General features: G+C 56.0%; 6 protein-coding genes across 6 annotated transcripts; 1 reads left to right on the forward strand and 5 right to left on the reverse strand.

The window, feature by feature from the left end:
* Positions 1-269: 269 nt before the first annotated feature.
* LY79DRAFT_271417 (TBC domain-containing protein) lies at positions 270-4,099 on the reverse strand. Its single transcript, XM_060552026.1, has 2 exons — positions 3,466-4,099; positions 270-3,382 (listed from the first exon to the last, which is right to left on the reverse strand). The coding sequence occupies exons 1-2, from the start codon at positions 3,886-3,888 to the stop codon at positions 443-445; spliced, it is 3,363 nt and encodes a 1,120-aa protein (XP_060412376.1). The 5' UTR covers positions 3,889-4,099; the 3' UTR covers positions 270-442.
* A 1,478-nt stretch (positions 4,100-5,577) lies between these two features.
* LY79DRAFT_519071 (kinase-like domain-containing protein) lies at positions 5,578-6,937 on the reverse strand (the record flags this gene model as incomplete). The annotated part of the gene is made up of 3 exons (XM_060555098.1): positions 5,578-5,905; positions 5,984-6,617; positions 6,709-6,937. The coding sequence occupies 3 exons, from the start codon at positions 6,935-6,937 to the stop codon at positions 5,578-5,580; spliced, it is 1,191 nt and encodes a 396-aa protein (XP_060412377.1).
* A 3,529-nt stretch (positions 6,938-10,466) lies between these two features.
* Positions 10,467-11,069, forward strand: LY79DRAFT_271485 (uncharacterized protein). Its single transcript, XM_060552027.1, has one exon. It carries the CDS (start codon positions 10,553-10,555, stop codon positions 10,997-10,999), a length of 447 nt encoding a protein of 148 aa, XP_060412378.1. The 5' UTR covers positions 10,467-10,552; the 3' UTR covers positions 11,000-11,069.
* A 69-nt stretch (positions 11,070-11,138) lies between these two features.
* Positions 11,139-12,730, reverse strand: LY79DRAFT_591560 (endonuclease/Exonuclease/phosphatase; the record flags this gene model as incomplete). The annotated part of the gene is made up of 2 exons (XM_060561294.1): positions 11,139-12,486; positions 12,549-12,730. The coding sequence occupies 2 exons, from the start codon at positions 12,728-12,730 to the stop codon at positions 11,139-11,141; spliced, it is 1,530 nt and encodes a 509-aa protein (XP_060412379.1).
* A 1,136-nt stretch (positions 12,731-13,866) lies between these two features.
* On the reverse strand, positions 13,867-14,820 carry LY79DRAFT_271760 (uncharacterized protein). Its single transcript, XM_060552030.1, has 2 exons — positions 14,259-14,820; positions 13,867-14,211 (listed from the first exon to the last, which is right to left on the reverse strand). Exons 1-2 carry the CDS (start codon positions 14,621-14,623, stop codon positions 14,118-14,120), a joined length of 459 nt encoding a protein of 152 aa, XP_060412380.1. The 5' UTR covers positions 14,624-14,820; the 3' UTR covers positions 13,867-14,117.
* Positions 14,821-14,940: 120 nt separating this feature from the next.
* LY79DRAFT_591561 (kinase-like domain-containing protein) lies at positions 14,941-16,751 on the reverse strand (the record flags this gene model as incomplete). Its single annotated transcript, XM_060561295.1, has 4 exons — positions 14,941-15,004; positions 15,112-15,655; positions 15,718-16,279; positions 16,749-16,751. 4 exons carry the CDS (start codon positions 16,749-16,751, stop codon positions 14,941-14,943), a joined length of 1,173 nt encoding a protein of 390 aa, XP_060412381.1.
* Between the last annotated feature and the right edge of the window lie 2,154 nt (positions 16,752-18,905).

The raw sequence follows: 18,905 nt of genomic DNA on the forward strand, positions 1-18,905 counted from the left end.
ATTTCATCGTGGCAGGGTCGACTAAACCTCCCTCAGACCTCAGGCCGGTTCACACTGCACGAACGCCACATGGTGTTTTTCTCTGGAACCACGTAGTAAGATGCTCTGACACAGTCAGGCCTGTATAGGTCAGCATCTTCTTTCGGGTGACCTGGTAATCTAGCCGTAGAGGCAACGCAATCCCAAACGTACTCCTAGTTATAAGACGTTGGCAGGTATAATCCCAATTCCCACAAACCTTCTATCACGCAGTCAAAGGACAAACACCAACAGCCCAGCCCAGCCCCTCCTCCTCTCTCTCCCCCCCGTCCGGCCAAGCGTTGTTCCCTGCGTCGTCCCAGTCCGGCAACATCATGCATTTCGCCATTCCAATACCCCGTTTGTCTCAAGAGGGTTTTTATTGTGACCTATCGCGCAGGCGTCGCGTACGCCGGGACCGCTATCAGCCCTCGAACTCAACGACGCCCTTGGCATTCGCCTCGCTTCTGTTCGTGGGCTCAATGTCCACGAGCTGGCCCTCCTTGCCGTTGGCGTTTGCCCCGGCCTCGGCGTCTGCCCCATCAAGCAGATCTCGGTCCTCACTCCGGACACTGCGTCTTTCAATGTCCGCGCTCGCACCCGCTGTGCCTCTTCTGATGCCGATTTCGACTCCAATGTCTGCGTCGTCCTCCTCCTCCTCGTCCTTTTGACCGGGCGCGGCATTCTTCTCCAGCTCCTTCTGTGCTTCGTCCATCCTCCTGCGGACTTCCGCCGCGACGCGCATGCCGTCCGTGACAATATTGTCCAGCACTCCGCGAAGGCCACGAGTGGCTCCCTGGGCAGCAGGGTTCAAAGCGGCAACTGGGGCGCGTCCAAAGTTTAGACTGGAGAAGGTCGTGAGCGTCGAGTTAGGCGTCGATACGGATGGCAGACCCTCGATGAGATGGAAGGAGATGGGAAAAGAGGACTCGAAGAATTGTTCGAGAAGCTCGTCGGCGAGGACAACCATTCGGAACGTGGGCAGCGTCATGTGAAGAGGGTTGGCCGGGTCCAGCGCGGCATTTGCCGCTTCCGATTGTGCTTTGGAGACACGTCGTTGGCCTGCGACGGGGGCCTTCTTCTTCTCCTCCTCGGTCGGTGACACTGGTGATTCTGACAACGGCTTCGTCGCCGTCGAGGGGCTGGCCGTCGGCGAGTCCATGGTGAGGAGATCTTCCTCTTCCTCATCCTCGTCGTCACCGATAGCAAAGGCCTCGTTGTTGTCTGCAGCCTTGTGCTTTTCTTCCTCGTGGATCTTGTTGTTCGGGTGGTCAGGGTCGGCGTACTCGAAGCATCTTCTGATGAATGCGCTGACGCTGCCCAGGAACCTCTCATTGGTCGAAATGCCGGGAAGGCTGGGCTCAGGGCCACCACCCTGGCCATTTGGCAAGGTGAGGGTGATGGTAGAGGCGCTCGGGCTCAGAGTCCCCTCGAGCCCTCGTCTCGACAAGAACAACAGGGCCTCGGAAATACGCAGGATACCCTCGCGATCAACCTTGCCGTCGCCGTCGTCGTCGTACAACTCAAAGAAGTAGGTGATGGTGCCCATGATGTCCTTCTTGCCTTTGATTCGGGCAAACCCTGAAACGACGTCGGCCAGCGTCAACGCGCCCGTGCCGCTGACGTCCCATTTCTTGAAGAGCCGTTGCATGAACTCGTGATCGGCGGGCTCTGGGCTGGAACCCCATGGAGACAGGAGGCCGTTATTCTGCCGCCGGCTCGTGTAGGCGTTTCTGTCCCTGTCTGAAAAGGTATCTCGTCGCGGCGTGGTGGGCGAGTCGGAGATGGCCCACTTGGCCATGTTGGCGAGGAATTCTCTAAAAGCATCATAGTCCATCATGCTCGTGCTGGCCCCCAGTGCCACACGCCCCTTCTCGACGTGCTCGTCGTTTACTTCGAAAACATCACGAGCCCTGGGCCGTGCGTTCTTTGCGCGACGCTGCTTCTCTTGCTGGATAATGCTCTCGCGTTGCTGTCTTTCGTACAGGATGGTGTAGAAGCGATCGTAAAGGGCGCCCAGTTCTTCTGGCGCAAGAAGCTTGCTGTCGGGGCCCAGGTTTCGGAGAGCCGTCCTCTTTGCAAAGCTCTCGATGTTGCTGAGGACGGCGTCTTTGTTCTTCAATCGCGACTCGGTGATGCTGCTGTGGGTGATGCCGGAAAATTCCTTGAACGCCACAACCATCAACTCTTGGAACTTTGTAACAGCACGCAGCTTCGGGTTTTCCGACTTGGGGTGCGCCGACTCGTCGAGACGAGCAAAGTAGCCCTTGAGGATCGAGATGAAGGCGCCGTCGTCTGTGGCATCCAGCAGCTCTTCGCCGTTGATCCTTAGAATGGCGAGGCCTATCTGGAACAGGACCTTGGGCCCTTCAACGAAGAAGACATCTAGGACTCTGAAGGCGAAGACGAGAGGCATGGAGTTGATGTACAGTGATAGGAACCAGGGCAGCGATACCACAGAAAGTTGAACATCGCTCTTGACCAAATGCTCCCACAGGATGGGCATCGTCTTCTCGACGAGCGATTCAAACACCTTCTGATCCAGCAGCGTTCCGTACATGGTTGTCGAGTAGTAACCCGGGACCAACCTGTCGCAAAGTGACGACAAAAGGAAGAAGGCTTGCGTCTCGGACATGTAGATGAGCAGCGCCGCGACGACAATGTTCATGGCCTGGCAGTAGCCGACGTCAGGGTTCACCCAGCTGTAGGCCGTAAGCACGCGTCGGAGCCGACCAATGCCCTCTTCGCTTTGGAAGCCGGGATACTCTGGAAGACTTCGGTTCAGGTCCTTTTCGATTTCGTCAATGGCCAGAGACTCTTGACCTTCGTACTTGGCCAAGGTCTCTGCGTATAGAGTAGGATGCTCGAGGCGGAGGTAGATGGAGCCCGAGGTCAACTCCCAGGTCTCGCCTCTCAGGCGGTTGGGCAGACCGACGCGGATGAGCTTATGAAAGGTGGGCTGGCGGATGAGCGTCATGTTCCGGCCGTTATCGCGCAGGTATTCGGCCCAGAGACGCATCTTGGCCCGGTCGCGCAGCTTTTTCGGGTCGCCAGGGTAGCGGAACATCATGCCCAGGCCGGCGTCGGGTGGGCTCGCATTCTTCTTGTCGTCGGACCGGAGGAGGTACTCGGAGTAGCACTCGCCGACAACCTTTTTGTACTTGCTCACGTTGCCTACGCCGGCGCGGAGTCCCTTCTTCAGGCCGTCGCAGAATCGCTCGCAGGACTGCCGAGTGCCGGCCAGGTGTACCGTGATCCTCTGCTCCCGACCGTCCTTCTTTTCCTTATCGGGCGCGGCCTCCTTGTCCTTGTCCTTGTCCTTTTGCTGAGCGATGCCGTTCCATGTGGTGATGGCCAAGGCAAACTAGGTGGCGGAATAGCATGTCAGTTCGGGGTCAGACCGCTGGCAAGGTCACGGCGGGGGGATGCAAAATCAAGCTGACGAACCTGAAAAGTCTGGCTGTTCAGCCTCTCGACGCGCCGGATGGCACAGAGGGGGAAGGTGAAGCCATTCCCGCTCGGTCCTCCACCATGTGTCTGGCCAGTAAAGGCAGAACTGGTCGAGGTGCTGGCGGACTGGACGAAGCTGGAGGGGGTGGTGGAGAAGCACATATAGCTCTCGGAGAGATGCAGCTTGCCGGCATAGTGGTAGCCTCGATCGTGGTCCTTTCCTCCATAGGTGGCGGTGGCGGGTGGGATGGTCAGCTCGGCATTGATCTCGTACAGCGGCGTCTGGGTGCTGGGAAGGCGAAACTGGTTCTGGAACAGCGACGACTTGGACGGGTTCTTGTCGGAATTGGTCAGGTTCAGGCCCTGGGTCGGGTCGACGAACTGCTGGGCCTTCTGGACGAGGCTGGATAGAGTGAACATCCTGGAGCCGTTGCACTCAGCTTGTCATGTCGCGGGGTTATGCTGCTGCGAAAGAACTGAAGAACGAAGGTTCGGTTCACGCGGAACGGGACGGGGATCGCGAGATGGGGCGAGGCAAGGTAAGGTCAGGTCGAGTCTAGTCTCGCCGGGTTGGTGGGTTGGTGGGTTGGTGGGTTGGTGGGTTGGCGGCCGGAGGAGGGGTGAGGGAGGAGAGGGACAGGGCCGGAACAACGTTGCCGTCTCCCAACGGAACAAACGATCTCTGGCGTTAGAGCAGGTTGAGGTAGAGTTGCGGAGGCATCAGCCAGGTTCGAGAGACAGACGAAGGGGCGGGTTGAGGTTGGATTCGTGAGAGTTCGAGATCGGGGTTGGGTGGGTGCTTCGTTGGAGGGAGAACAGACAGGTTGACGGAAGGAGGAAACGATGCAGTCAGTTAGTTACGTTGCAGCTGCACCAGAGCAGAGCAGAGCAGTTCAGTGCAGAGCAGAGGTGGGACTGGAGCTGAATGCAGTGAAGTGGATAGTTGGAGGTTTCCCGCCCAGGTTGACTGACGTCCATGCCCCCCTCCCCCCGAGGGTCTTGGGTACGTAACCGCCCTCCCTCGCCCGCCCGAACAGGCATTCCCTGTACCTACCTACCGGTACCTGTAGGCACTGCTAGTGACCTGCAACCGTAAGTGACAGACCGCCACACTTTCCCCGAGCACAGCACCCCCTGACTGCCTGCACCTTTTTATTCGTAACCCGCCCATTCTTCACTACCGACAGCGCCACCACTCCACCGCGTCGTCAGTCTCATTCTTCCTCACTTGAACGAACCAACCGTGACGACATGGCATTCATAACGCTTCAACACATTTCAGCTCGCCCGTGTCTATAACCATGATATCAGCTGTACGAGAACACTGCCTGTTCCCTCCTTCCCTCACCCCTACTCAGTGAGGGGGCTTCTCTCGGGTGACGTGAGCGTCGTCGTCGTCGTCGTGCCTCATCGACCAGACAAACACCTCGTGAACATGTGCCATGCCCGTCTCGGCTAGCCCCCCTCCCCCCCAAGAAAAAGCTGAGACACTCCCCCGTGCTACCACAGCATAGACGCTGTCTGCATTGACATGTTTCCTGCCCCCTATCGTACATTGCATTGTCGTACCGATTGTCACCCTCGACATACGACGCTACGGCAGTCATGGGAAACGCCAAATAAACTTTGCAGGTACACACACATTGGTTGATTGAAGCCTCTTGTCTATTCCTGGTCGGGCCTCCTATCCTCCCTCCTCCTCCTCCTCCACCTTCCCAGATGAGCTTCATGAACCGCCACCCTTGTGGTAGCAGACATGAAATGTCAACGCCAGTATAACGCCTTACAGTGATCCTTTCCAATAGATGCTGATCCAAGGCTTGCTTGGCCGCCAGATTCCCCGCCCCGTCTCGGTGAGCGCCAGTTTCCTCCATGTAGAAGCCTAGAAGCTTTGTCATCGTTTCTCAGCGCCCTCCTTCCCTTCCCTCTTCTTAAGCCTAGCGCTGGAATAATAAGTCAAAAAAGGCATTCGGTAGAGTTACATGGCTGAGTATCATGAAGTGGTATGCAATGGAAAACCGAGATGAGCATCACCCAAGGAGAAAAGACAAAGCTCATCTCATGATTCATACAAAAAAAAAAAAAAAAAAAAAGTCTGGCCAACTGTGGTCAAAAGTCCTTGAAATAGTGATCGTATTTCTCGACCATATCGTCCGTGTATGGTTCCCGCTTGCCGTCGTCCTCGGGGTAAATGTCGAAGCATTGCGCGTCGCCGGGATACCGAATCGGCGGGATGATGGGACCTCGTGCTCGCCGATTGTACATGTCGTCCCAGTTGACGCCCCGGAAAAAGGCATGTTCTTTGACCTTGGCGGCTCCTCCGCTGACGTTCCCGAGTCGCCGGGATCTGTCCACCGTGCAAAGGGATCGGATCAAGTCTTGCGCTTCGGCCGAGACTGGCGGGTCGTGCGGGAACATGACGGGTTTCTCGACGATTCTGGGCTGGCAGTCAGTGGCTGTGGCAGCACAAAACAGGTGACGGCACAGCGTCGGCCTCGGGCAAGAAAGGACTCACTGCTTGTAGATCTCAATGGGGTTCTGGTGCCAGAATGGCGGGTAGCCCGTCAGAAACTCGTAAATCAGGATGCCGAGTGCCCACCAGTCCACCGCCGTCGTGTGGCCCTTGTTATGGATCACTTCGGGGGCGAGGTACTCGGGGGTGCCGCAGAGGGTGTACGTCTCGATGGGTTGGCCGGCGCTGTTGCTCAGCCTCTTTGCGAAACCAAAGTCGACCAGCTTGATGTGGCCCTCGCCGTCCAGCAGGAGGTTCTCAGGCTTGAGGTCGCGGTAGGCGACCCTGTTCTGTTGTTCGTGCAGGTACTCGAGCACCAGAACGATCTCTGCTGCGTAGAAGCGCGCCGTGTCCTCCTCGAACCGCCGGAACTTGCGCAAGTAGCTAAACAGCTCGCCGCCGGGAACGTAGTCGAGCAGCATGTACAGGTGGTCACGGTCGGCGAAGGATGAGACGAGGTTCGTGATAAAGGGGTGGCCAGCAACGTCGCCGAGAATCATGCGCTCGTGGCGGACGTGGTCGATCTGTTTAAGTTTGATGACCTCTGTCTTGCGCAAGATCTTGAGGGCAAACACGGTATCTCGCTCTTCCTCGGTCGCATGGGCCGGCCTTACGAGACAGACTCTGGCAAAGGTACCTGTGTGGGGTAAGGAACGTGGTTAGCAAATGGTCTTCAGAAACACGGCCGTCGCCATGGAGATGGATGTAAGAAACTGGAGGAAACAAACCCGTTCCGAGTGTTCGCACGACGTGAAAGTCCTGGGGCGTTAATCTCCGGTTTGCGACGGGGCCAACTCCAGCGTCAGTGTGTTGCAGCTGCAGCTGCTGCTGTTGTTGCTGCCCATGACCGTTGCCGTTGCTATTACCGCCACCGCCGCCGCCACTCATCATCTTGGAGAGACCTCCTCGTCCGACCTGATTCGGTACGTGATTCGCGTGCGCAACGGTAGCCGCCATGTTGTGTAGCTTCTTGTTGATTGCTGAGAATCCCGGCATAAAGGGTTAGGGGACTGGGCCAGTTCGGTTTCGGGGATATGTTTGCTTGCTTGTCGTCGTTCAGCTTGGCAGCACGCCGTCCATCACGGCCCGAATAGTTGGGTGCCCGAGGGGAGATGGGTTAAGGTAGGCGGCGAGGTACAAAAAGACGTCGATGAGCGCAAGAGCCCGCGGGCTCTTTTCGATGGTCAATGGGGGTTGGGCAGGCGCGGAAAAGGGGCCGGCTCGGATCGAGTCTTGGTCTGGGTGCAGAGTCGTGGCTAGGCCTGGGTACGGGAAGTGGAAGGGAGAGTTTGGGGAAGCAGGCAGTTTGGTTCGTAGCGCCGAGGCGGAAGAGGTACCGCTCTTTTTTCTTGTTCTTTTTCTCTTTCTTCCTCCGGCTTGAAATCCGAGTTCGTCTGAGCGGGAGCGACAGGCGCAGGGTCGTTTAGTATGGTTGGTGTTGTCGTCGTCGTCGCCGTCGTCTTCGTCGTCGTTGTTACTGTCCAACGGGGAAGCAATATCGTTCTTGTAAGAGTGCGCGCCGAGTCGCAAGCAAGCAAACAAGCAAGCGAGCAATGAATCTGGACGTTTGGGCAGCCGGCACCTCTAGGTAAGGCCTTTTGGGTTCAGAAGAGGGAAGCTTCAGATGAAAGGGCCGTGGCAATGACGAAAGGCAGCAGAAGAGACAGCTAGATACGGTAGGATCATTTATGGGGCCCACAAGGAAGGGGGCACGACAACGGAGGGGCAGAGACAGATTCTTAATGCTGGTGAGGGTGCCGGGGCAGGCAGAGGCAGGCGCAGGCGCAGGCGCAGGCGCTGGGCACTGACGCTATCGGGAGCAAGATTACAAGTGCCTACCTAGTTTATTACCCATGTGCACTTAAGGTAGTACGTAGTGTAGTATCCGTAAGTGTGTAGGAAAGGGATCTGCTTACTTACGTTGCGTTACAGTACGGATACGTGACCAAGATAGTAGTGCCAAGCAGGTAAGTGCTGCCGGAATGGGGCCGCCACGTTATGGCAGGCTATATTCGCACCCTGACAACGCCGACAACGGGATCGCTCCTGCTTTGTACAGAAACCTATCAAATAGGTAGGTACATACTCGTGCATGCCTTCTGCAAGGCGCCTCCCTCTCTTCTCTTGCCCATTTGGTGAGAAAACCAACCGCGACTTCCTCGCAATTATCTATCTACCTACCTACCTCTGGTAAGTGGTTAGTTACGAGGTACGTACGTGCCTTCTTTAGTTTGTGAACCGTAAAGTACGTACCCAGGGCATCCGTATTCGTAGTGCACCTACGGTACCTACTCCGTACCTAGGTAGAGCCACGGGCACTCCGACGTCCCCTTGCCTTCTTGCGGAATAGTGTCATGTCCACCCGGTGGAAATCCGGGGCAAAGTGTCTCGCTCTGCGACACAATGCTATTCGAACCCCAAACGTTCACTTCATTTCAGCTTCTCGCTTCTTCGCCTTCCAGCCACGGACGCTGCCCGTCATCCCCACATCTAACGCTTCAGCTCGTCCTCAGCTGCTAGCGTGACTAAGTAACCCCCTACACGTAGCGTAGCGTACCTAGGTAGGTATGCTTGCCTGCTTGGTTGGCCCTTGACCCGTCCGCTCTTACCTATTCTGCAACGTTCGTCAACCGCACCGACCAGCTCCCTCGCTTTGTCCAACACACTCGCAATATGCCCACGAGTCTCAGACGAAGCAAGCAAGCTCCGCCGCCCCCTGCTTGGCCTCCTACGCCGCCGCATCCTTACCAAATTCGATGAAATCTCCGCAACCTGATGCGCCGAAAGAACTACCGACCAGCAGCTCCAGTCCAGTCCAGTCCAGTCCAGTCCAGTCCCTTTTGTCATTATTGCCCTTTTTGAAATAAGTCTCCTTCCTACACCAAGGGAAAAAGGGGGGCATCTCGCCTGTGCCGTTGAGTTGCTGCACCAACCCCTGTGGCCCGACTTACAGCCCGCCCTCCTCTTTCAACTTCGTACGTAGGTAGATTACGGAGTAATGAACTCCGGCCCTTCCGTCTTTCCTCTCGCACTAAACTCCCGCTCACTTCATATACTCGCCCTTCTTACCTTACCGCCCGTTCATCGGATGGCGCACCCACGAAGCCCCGTCCTGCCTCCAATCTGCGACACCCGTGTCGTCTAGCCTCTACCTTCACGAAACGCTTCGTGGCATGCCCAGCTGCTAGAGCCAAATAGGATCAGGTTGGCGATGCTGTTTGGCTCTGACAGGGTTTCCGGACGTTTGACATTCGATGGAAAGAACTCGAAGAAACAATGATCATTCAAATAAAGCAAAATCAACCGTTGTTGCGCCGCCCATTCTTCGGCGCCCATGGCGTGCATACAAGACAGTTTTACTTTCGCACAGGGCCGCCCGCCTCACTTCATCTTCTTCCTCAGCCAGATCTCGCCCATGCCCGCGGGAAGGCCAGGGGCCTGATCAGAGTATAGGTACAGATACGCCTTGCATGCAAGCGACTCTTATCGACGCCTATGACGCAACGTCCCTTGATCCATCCCACCTCATATCCACCCCTCATCCCGCTCATCTAGGTACTACACTACCTTCCCGGAGCGCCCTCGACAAGACATGCTTTTTTCCTTCCCGCATCTGATACCTCCGCAGCGCATTGGCAAATCAACTGGACGCTCTAGGGGGGGGGAGAGAGAGAGAAAGTCGGTACGGTTGATCTGCTCACCAGCCCGCATGTTCTTAGATACCATATCGTCCCGTCATTGATGGTTGAACCCTAAACTCCCTACGAGCTTTACTCCATGTCGAAAACGGCGCCGCCCAAGGCGATTAACTACAAGCGACCTTGCCTTGTTGCAGCCAGCCAGCCAGCCAGCTCGGTGCAACTTGACCCTGCAATACTGCCGTCTTGACATGAGTCGCGTCCATGCCAGGTAGCCGCGAGGATCTGACGCCTATGTCATTTCAGCCCCCAGCTAAACCGTTGTTTCTTGGATATTTTCCAGGTTTTCCGACTCGAACCCGCCCCCCCTCCCCCCCTAGCCGGCACTTCTGGATTAGGGGCTAATTTAGCCCCCAGCGGTGATGAGCATGTTCATTGTTGAGTTTCCACGTCCCGTGCCCAGTTCCGGGGACCGTGATGTGGGCAGGCAGTAATGCAAGGTTGCCAGACGAAGCCATCGCGCGCCTAGGACGTTTCGAACGTTCTTTGACGTCCCGAACGCAAGGCTTAGCGGTGCGGTGGTGCCCGACTTCGGATGCGCATTCCATTTTCCGGTCGCTTTTCGGGTCGAATAGACCGTCCCGGAAATTTCCCAAGCTGACTGCAACGCTCTGGGTGAGCCTCCGGCTTTTCCATGCCGAACGTTGTCCATCCGCACTTCGCCATATGGCAAAGCTGCACACGCTAGCTGGCGGTCAGTGATGGGGAACGCCTCGGCCGAACCGGAATTAACAACGCTTGACGACTCGGCACGGGGCATGCTGAAAGCAAAGAACGTTCTGCTTCAGACACCAAAGGTAAATTGAGCACGTTGTCAGAAACCACGAGACGCAAAGTCTCGTCAGCACCAACCCCCCCTCGTCCCATATGTCTGATGTCTGGTGCCCCTCTCATTGCTTCTTTATATATACTTTGCCTTCCTTCTTCTTCTTCTGTCCACAGCTTCCGCTTGATCCCGTGGAACGTTAAGGTTTCCGTAATCGCGCGTATCACGGTTAAATCGCAAGGACAAAAAAATAACGAAGTAAAGACCGATCCCGGTTACCCGGCCCTGGGGACCCTTAACCATATCCCTCCCTCTCTCTCTCCTTCCCTCCCCACTCCTCTTGGAGGGAGCTCGCAATGCTCTCGCTCCGTCGTGCTTCGGGGATCAAGCCCTTATGGCGTTTACCCCGCTTATACAGAGGCTTCGTCATACACTGTGCGGGAACATTCGTCTTTGCCATGGTCTCCAGCAGAGCTCGTTAGAGCATCCTGGGGAGAGACGACTCATGATACAAAGTCTATAGTGGTTTCTTGGAATCATGCTCTCTTCTCATAATCAATGCTCCGCTCTTGCCAATGCTATTCTTGTGATGCAACATCTTTGCCGCTCAGTCCGTCTTGTGTGTACACGTGAATCCTCCGAAATGCATGATGGGGTATCGAGCTCGGCCACGAATCGACGCCTCCTTTCATGCTCACTGGCTCAGCCACCAAGCGCCTGCGCCCACCGCCAACAGCGTGGCTAGTACCAGCGCCCCCTGTTTAGTAGACCAAAGGAACATGGTCCAGCCAGCAAACACCTCCTTCCGTCTCGCCGCCGCACGTCGCTCCCAAGCCTCGGGATCGATGGCAACCGGTAACACGAGGCGAGGGTCCACCGGACTGGCCGCCGATACCTCCGAAGATGGTCGGGCCAGCTCTTCTTCTGTTAAAAGGGGCACCGTCGCTCTCAGAAACACAGCTCGGTGATCAGAGCTCCGCACCACGGGGAAAGCGTCGTATGACTTAACGTCGATCTTCTGGGGCTTTGCCTTGGCCCAGGGGGGGATGTCAAGGAATAAGATCCGGTCCGTCCAACTGGGGTATCGGTGAGGGGCGAATGCCCACGGCACGTCCTCCACGCCGTCAACCTTGACAAGATTGCTGTCTGAAGGCAGTACGTCGTACTTGTAGGTTGGTGGAAACTTGACCTCCGCCTCGCTGAGACCGTGCAGGGTCCGTCCCGCCTGGCGTTCTCTCGTCAATTGATCCAAGACGAAAAAACGAGAATAGTGGTGTTCGCTGTCCGGATCCAAGCTGGGGAATGTCGCCATCGGCGGCGGGCTTGTCGTGGAAATGCGGTAGTTGAGGTCGCCGCCGACAAAGAGGTGCGAGCTCGGCTTGAATATGGATATCTCCTGAAGCCGCTCTTGGAGAGCTAGGGTCTGGGCATGGTGTTCGTCGTGCAACAGGTGCACTCCTTCGTCTCCGGAGCCATCTCTCTGGTCCTCTCCCTCCGTGGGTGCAGCCGTACTGGCCTTGTTCTTGTTGGGATGTAGGATGTCCTCTGGGTTCTCGAAAGTCAAACCACGCATGATGGCTGCCCAGTTGGCGTTTCGCCGGGGCAAATTCCACTCCATTGCCGCCAGATGGGTAGCCACAAAAGTGAGCTCCGTCTCCTTTTTACCACCGTCCGTAGTCGTGCCTTCGTACAGGACTCGCAGAGCCACAGCGCCCTTGTTGCCCATTTCTGCGGCACCAAAGCCCACCTCCGCCTCTTGCACGCGCAGGACGGACTCTGGGTTGCGTGCAAAGAGCATAATGGCGGTCATACCGACATTTCGACTCCGTACCAGAGTGTATGGCCGCACGGGAGCGGGAGCGGTCGTCCTCACTGAAGCCGTTTCATCTTCGCTGACATGGTCGTGCTCGTTGTTCGACGTGGATTCGCTCATGTATCGGGTCGCAGCAAGGTTCAGGGCCTCCTCAAAGCGTGTGAGGTATGGGCTGAGAAAGTAACCGCCGATGAAGGAATATGATAACGGAGCGACCTCTTGCAAAGAGCTGGGCAACACACGTTAGCTTGCGGAAGAACTCGAGGAGAGTCACGCGAGGGAGGCACTCACAAGGCGACAACCTCTGGCAGCGCAGTGGCATTGTGCCTGAAGGCGGTGTTGAGGTGGGTTGCGAATACGCCGACATCGATAAAGTTCTTGGCGCAGTTGAACGTCAGCATAAGCAGGTCGAGGGTCGAGGGAGCCATCTCGTCGCCAGGCGTGGTGGAGTTGGCGTCAACAAGGGTCGCCATCAGAATTGTCGGAGGTGATAAACGCCGATGACGGTGATCGGTTGGCTATTCGAGGAATCCTTGGCCGTTTGCTACCGCTTTGTTAGTCAGCGTACCGGTATCGCCTTTCCGTTGCGACCAATGATGTCACGATTCGGTTAGATGATGCAGGCTAAAATCGAGAGTATTTGGAAACTGACAAGATCATTATCAAGAAAAGAGAGACTGGGAGAGAATGAAGAGGAGAAAAGATAAAGGGCGAGGGTTTAGTGTCCTGATACCAGACTGCCCGATGCGGCAGGGCCATACGCGGGGCAAAGGCAGGTGCGGTACAGCCACACGCTAATACTAATAGACAGTTGCCTGGCACATAGACGATACATCCTGGACTTCGGGAAATGAAACTCGGCACTTGCGATGTAAACGAAAGGAAAGGAAGGGAAGGTATGAAGAGCAACCGTCACAAGGCTAGAGGAAAGAACGGTTGTAGGGGCCGTATGTATGTACCTCACGAACAAAAAAACTGGGCTGAGGGAGTTGAAACTGGTGCAGCCAGTGCAGTGCAGCTGGCTTCGATGCCAATATTGGGTCCAATGATGATTTCGAAGACGTAGGGAAAGGCAATAGTCGTGACAGCATACGCGGCATCTTGCTTTGATAAATACTCACCGCCTGACGACCTACCTATCTATCTTATGTTGGAGGGGGTTATGCTGGAGGGGGGCCTGTTTCTGGATCGGTAAGTCAGCTGATTGGCATCACCACCGACTTGGTACATATTCAGAAAAGCTGCACCTGACCCGTACAGCCCTCCTGACACCAACCTTGCTGCTTCGGTCTGCCCATCAACCGCCAGTCCAGTTTCCCGAGCCGAACTGCGTACGCCCAACTTGTTCTCAAATCCCATTCTAAGTAGGCTGCTTTATTACCCCTGCGCCACTTCAGTGTACAGCTTACCAACAGAGAACTTGCCCTGATTGTAGCAAGCAATGTTGCCTAGAATCCATCGAAGGCACAAGCGCAACTGCATGCGCCATCGAAACAGCCGCCAGACACGTCGTCACCAAGCATGGATGCAACTGAGCAGGTTATCGCGTGACACTGTTAAATTGAAAGCTACCATGTGTTTTTGTTGGTTCCACCGCTCGTCGACATGCCCATAACTACCCATGCCCCGCCTCCACCAAATGCGAGCTTGCCAGACCAATAACGATCGACGATGATGGAAGCGCAGCGTTGAGAGTCCAAGCACCATTGTCCTAAGGTGGGCCACCGACCTTGCGTGTTTGCCATAGGCAACCACATGAGGCCGTCGACTTCTCAAGACATTGCTGGACCGCTCCCAAGAGCCCCTGATAGTTGCTGAGGAGCGCAGCCGTGGTGGTGCTTCACCAGGCCCAAGATCCCCTCAGTGCAAATGTCGAAGTAACAATTTCCCAACCAACCGAATCAGACCAAAAACCAATGAAATGACACCCTCCTCCTTATTAGCTCTACGTGCGGTTGCATCGGGCCTGTATTGTCGTTGGAGACCTTCAAGGGGTCGCATGTTGCCTGACCGTATCTGCAGCTCCCGAAACTTCGCAGTAGGATTTCTCTCGTGGTCGTCCCCTCCCCGAAAATACCTCCCCAGAAGCGGGCCTCGACGCGTGAATGACCAAGTGCGAAGCCATCGGAACAAATATCAACTCGTGACACGCGTAAGCCTAAGGAAAAGAGAAGTAGGAAAAGTAAGGAAATAAAACAAGGAAAGACCGTCAGTGGAACGCAACTCCAGCGCATCGACGAGGTGCTAGGTAGTGAGACCAGGGCACTCAGGTTCGGGTGTGGGGTTGAGGATGTCTCGCGGAGCGGCCCGACGACGGCGCCTCGAAAGTGAGGCACCGGACGTGCCGTTCGAGTTCTTCCTGCCATGGAACCCAACTCAAAGAGGCTCGACAGCGAAGTCTGCCGAGCGTCTCCAGCGTGAGGCGTCCCGTCATGGAAAACAGCGAGCCATCCGTGAAAATCAACCCAAATATGTCGAAGAACGAAGATGAGAAATGCGTAAAGAGAATGCGACCGGTTCGCGTGGCGAGGCGTATCATCAAAGGAGACCCTGCTGGTGAGCAGAACCCCGTTTTACCAATCGTGATGCCTGGGAGCCATGCCACGGAGCAATGAAGCCAGTAACCCGGTCTGGTCATACTCTAAGATGTTGGACAGATGCATATGGTGGCTGCCGTCGATGATCACTTGGGCAGATGGGAGCTCGAACCATATGCTGGACCAGCGCCCTTAGTAGCCGAGCGCAAACTAGATCATCGTCCACTGGGTCAGCATGCTTTTGTCAGCAACGTTTCTTCAGCCAGCGGTCGACGGCATGCCACAAGACTGGTGAGGGTGGTGGGGGGAACGCTCACATCCTGTCACTTCCACCGACGGCACGGTTGGTATCCGGGGTGTCGACACCAGATCCTCGTTCGATCACTTTGCGGCGCGAGCTGGGAAGGGCGTTAGGCTTATTAGCGCCAGACTGAGGGGTCGGCTGACCAGCAGTAGCGGCATTCGTGCGAGATGCCCGCGCCTTTTCGTCCTCCTCCTGAGTAGCTCCCGCGGCCTGGGCGATGGCCTGAGCGTTCTTCTGGTACTTGTACACGGTCCAGTCGAAGACGTAGTCGTACTGGAATCCCTCGCGGACGAAGAGATCACGGAAGATCTTGCGGAGGTAGCTGTAGTCGGGCTTGTCGTCGAATCGGAGGGATCGGGTGTAGTTGAGGTAGATGGCGAACTCGTTGGGGAAGCCGCGGCAGAGGACCTCGGTCGGGGTGGTCATCTTCTTCTCCATGATTCGGTCGTACTTCTGCTTCTTGGTAGCGGCCTTCAGTCCCTGCCAGGGGAGGGATCCACGGCAGAAGTAAAGCATCACGTAACCGAGGGACTCCATGTCATCACGACGGGATTGCTCTGCGGGCATGTCAGCGGCCATGAGAAACGGGGACGGGGGTAGGTGTGCGCAAATAACATACCGACACCCAAGTGGGTGTTGATGGAGGCGTAGCGGGCGGTACCGGTCAGGTTCTTGTTCTCTCTGTAAGGAATGTGGAAGTGTGTCTTGGGGTCACGGTACTTCTTGGCCAAACCAAAGTCGATAACGTTAACCTGGTTTCCGCGCTTACCAATGCCCATGAGGAAGTTATCGGGCTTGATATCACGATGGATGAAGGACTTGGCGTGGATGTACTCGATGCGGGAAATCAACTGGTCGGCAAGAAGCAAAACGGTCTTGAGAGAAAACTTGCGGTTGCAGAAGTTGAAGAGGTCCTCCAGACTGGGGCCGAGGAGATCGAGGACCATGGCGTTGTAGTCGCACTCGGTGCCGAACCAGCGAACGAAGGGGATGCCGACGCCGCCAGCAAGTGACTTGTAAACTCTGGCCTCATACTCGAGCTGGGGATGCTTGGCCTTGACGCTCTCGAGCTTGATAGCAATCTCCTCGCCGGAAATGATATTGGTGCCGAGGTAGATGTCACCGAAGGAGCCGGAACCAATCTTGCGGCCGATGCGGTACTTGTTACCGACGCGAAGATCCTGTTGTCGACGTCAGCAGTGAACGAGCACGAGCTGGTAGGCCAGCCGCAGAACGGGGCCGCATTCGACACAGTCGAGCTCGAAGATCGACCACGCCTTGTAGGTTCACTCTGTCGACCGGCGTCTCTCCTGACCGAGCCTTTTAACTTACCATTGTGGTCATCTTGACTGATGTTTGTAGACTGCTCCTCGCGGATGCAGATATGGTTTTGATGGGTTAGGTGTCGATTGACAAAGTTACAGACTGGACGAGATAGCGAAGCAGACGCAGGCTGAAGAGGTGACGATGTTAGTAAGGATGCAAAAAGTGTAGAAAAAGCTTTTGGGGGTTGTGACGTTGAGGTGATGAAAAAGTAGGGTCAAATCTTGGAGAGTAGAAGGGGATGGAGAGTTTGGAGAGTGGAGAGAGTTGGTTGAGGCCTTGGAAGGGAGAAAGGTTGGACGAGGCAATAGGTTGGGCGGGATCCACCATCGAACCCACGGGTCTAGTCAGCCCAAGGCTGGGCTGGCCAGAGGGAGCAGGATGAATGGATTCCCTCGCGGCCATGTTCCGAGAAGGGGATGATTGTCGATGGATTGACGACAGGGCCAACGATGATTGAAAATGGCATGCATCAGACGGCAAAAGAGAACTCACCTGTCAGGTGTTTGTACGTGGCGAGGATCGGAAACGATGGGATGAGGCGTTGGGTGCCGGAATCGTGTGGACGTGGTAGTGGTGGTGGTTGGTTGGTGTGTACCTGTGACGAAAGAGGCCGACCGGGCGAGGATGGGTTCTCGGAAGTCAAGAATGGCAGAGAAACAACCAGATGGCGTGATTAATCGTAGAGTTGATGGTTGTAATTGATACTGTCGAAAGTGTGCAATTCTCTCCAAACCCAACGAAAAGCCGTGTCCAACGAGGCGGGACAGGATGGAGAGGGCAAGTAGCCTTTGGCAGTCAAGGGCTCGAGAAGAGATCGTGGGGTGAAGAAGGGAAGAGCGAAAAGGAGGAGGGAAAGAAGAAGGGAAAAGGGTACCTTAATGGGATGGGAGCCCAAAAGTGGAGTGTGGAGGCGAAAAGGTAGAGCTGGACGGAGAAGGGAGGGCTGGCTGGCTGGCGGGCGGGCAGCGGGCAGCGGACCACTGGGGGGGGTAGGCAGGGAGGCAGAGGTAAGGCAAGCAGGCGCTGCTGGATGGACACTGATACGATACGGGGGGACTGGAGAGACGACTGGAATAGGTTGGTGGCCCGGGAGGAACAAAGTACCTTCCTCGTCAGCGAGCCGCTGACGGGTACTTGGCCTTGCGCCTCTTCTTCGACCATGAATCAAGTACCTTTTTCAACCAAGGTACATCCACTACACGTAGGTACCTACTACCTACCTACCTACCGTACTGCACGGATATGTAATTCGTACGATGTACGGTAGTGTGCACTTGCCTCGACTGCGTGCTGTGAGGAAGACCGAAGGAAGGCACCCACGACCACGACTACGACCACGACGTAGCAAGCGCGCGTGTGTGTAATGAATGTGTCGTGGCTTCCCGCCTTTTCTGCCTTAATCAACCTGACGGGTTCTGGACCTCATCTTCTCGACCGGTTGAGCTGTGATTCCATTTTTAGCCTGCCGCTCTTAGCTTGTCATATGCATCCATGATTGCTTCCAAGACGGCGGTCTGTGGCCTTGGCTAGCCAGCCAGTCGCCCAACTACGATTGGAGTAGCTATCCGGTCAGCCTGTCGGAGTCTATCGCATCCGTACCTCTCACCTCTCCCGATATCACTCCCAGCAAAAGAGTGCCTACCGGCCCGACCGGTGACAAAGCAAGTCAGGTACGACGTCGCGTCAGCAAGGCGTAGCTCACCAAGAATTCGAGGCATACATACATGCCTACATAGGTAGGTGAGCCGTCGGCTCCGTCGCTTCAACCGGAACACACGATACAACATCACTGCCCAACCGAGGCCCCAAGTAAGGTGATCTGTGGCATGACCAAGTACCGGGTCGTTTTCGCCTCAAGCCCCTTCTCGACATTGCAACACCGCACTGGCCACGCAATTCAATGCAACGAACGCCTTCCCACCGGGTCACTGGACAACGACGGGGTCATCCCTGGTTAGGAACATTTTTTTGGCGCCCCAGGGGCTCTTGGCCGCCCCCGTCCTACGCTCCACCACAAAACGTTCCACCGCTTCTCCAAAGGGGGCCACCTTCAGAGCCTGAAAGCCGGCTACCACTGACCCCAAACGAGGTCCCCAGATACTCAAAGAACCCTCCCTGCCTCGAATCGCTGCATTCGGAAGACGACCTTGCAATTTGCAGAATGGGTTCGGATAAGTACCTCACGCAATGGCGCGGAATCATCGGTACGCGCCAAGGGCGTAAGCACGACTTGTCTGACGAGTGACGACACCTCAACTCAGAGTCCACAGATACCACCCGTTTCCACGGCCACCACATTCATGGACATACAGACGATCCCAACCCAGGCAGGCTACTCGTTATTCCAAACAGCCATCATCATGATGCACCATCGAGCACACAGTTTCTCGTCCATCCGTCAGGTTGCCCTCATGTACCTGGAGCCGACTATAATCCCATTCCGCTGGAAGACTTGGAAGGCGCGAACTTCACCATCTAGAA

Source organism: Colletotrichum navitas, assembly GCF_030913465.1.
Source record: "Colletotrichum navitas strain CBS 125086 chromosome Unknown LY79scaffold_45, whole genome shotgun sequence".
Taxonomy (NCBI): domain Eukaryota; kingdom Fungi; phylum Ascomycota; class Sordariomycetes; order Glomerellales; family Glomerellaceae; genus Colletotrichum; species Colletotrichum navitas.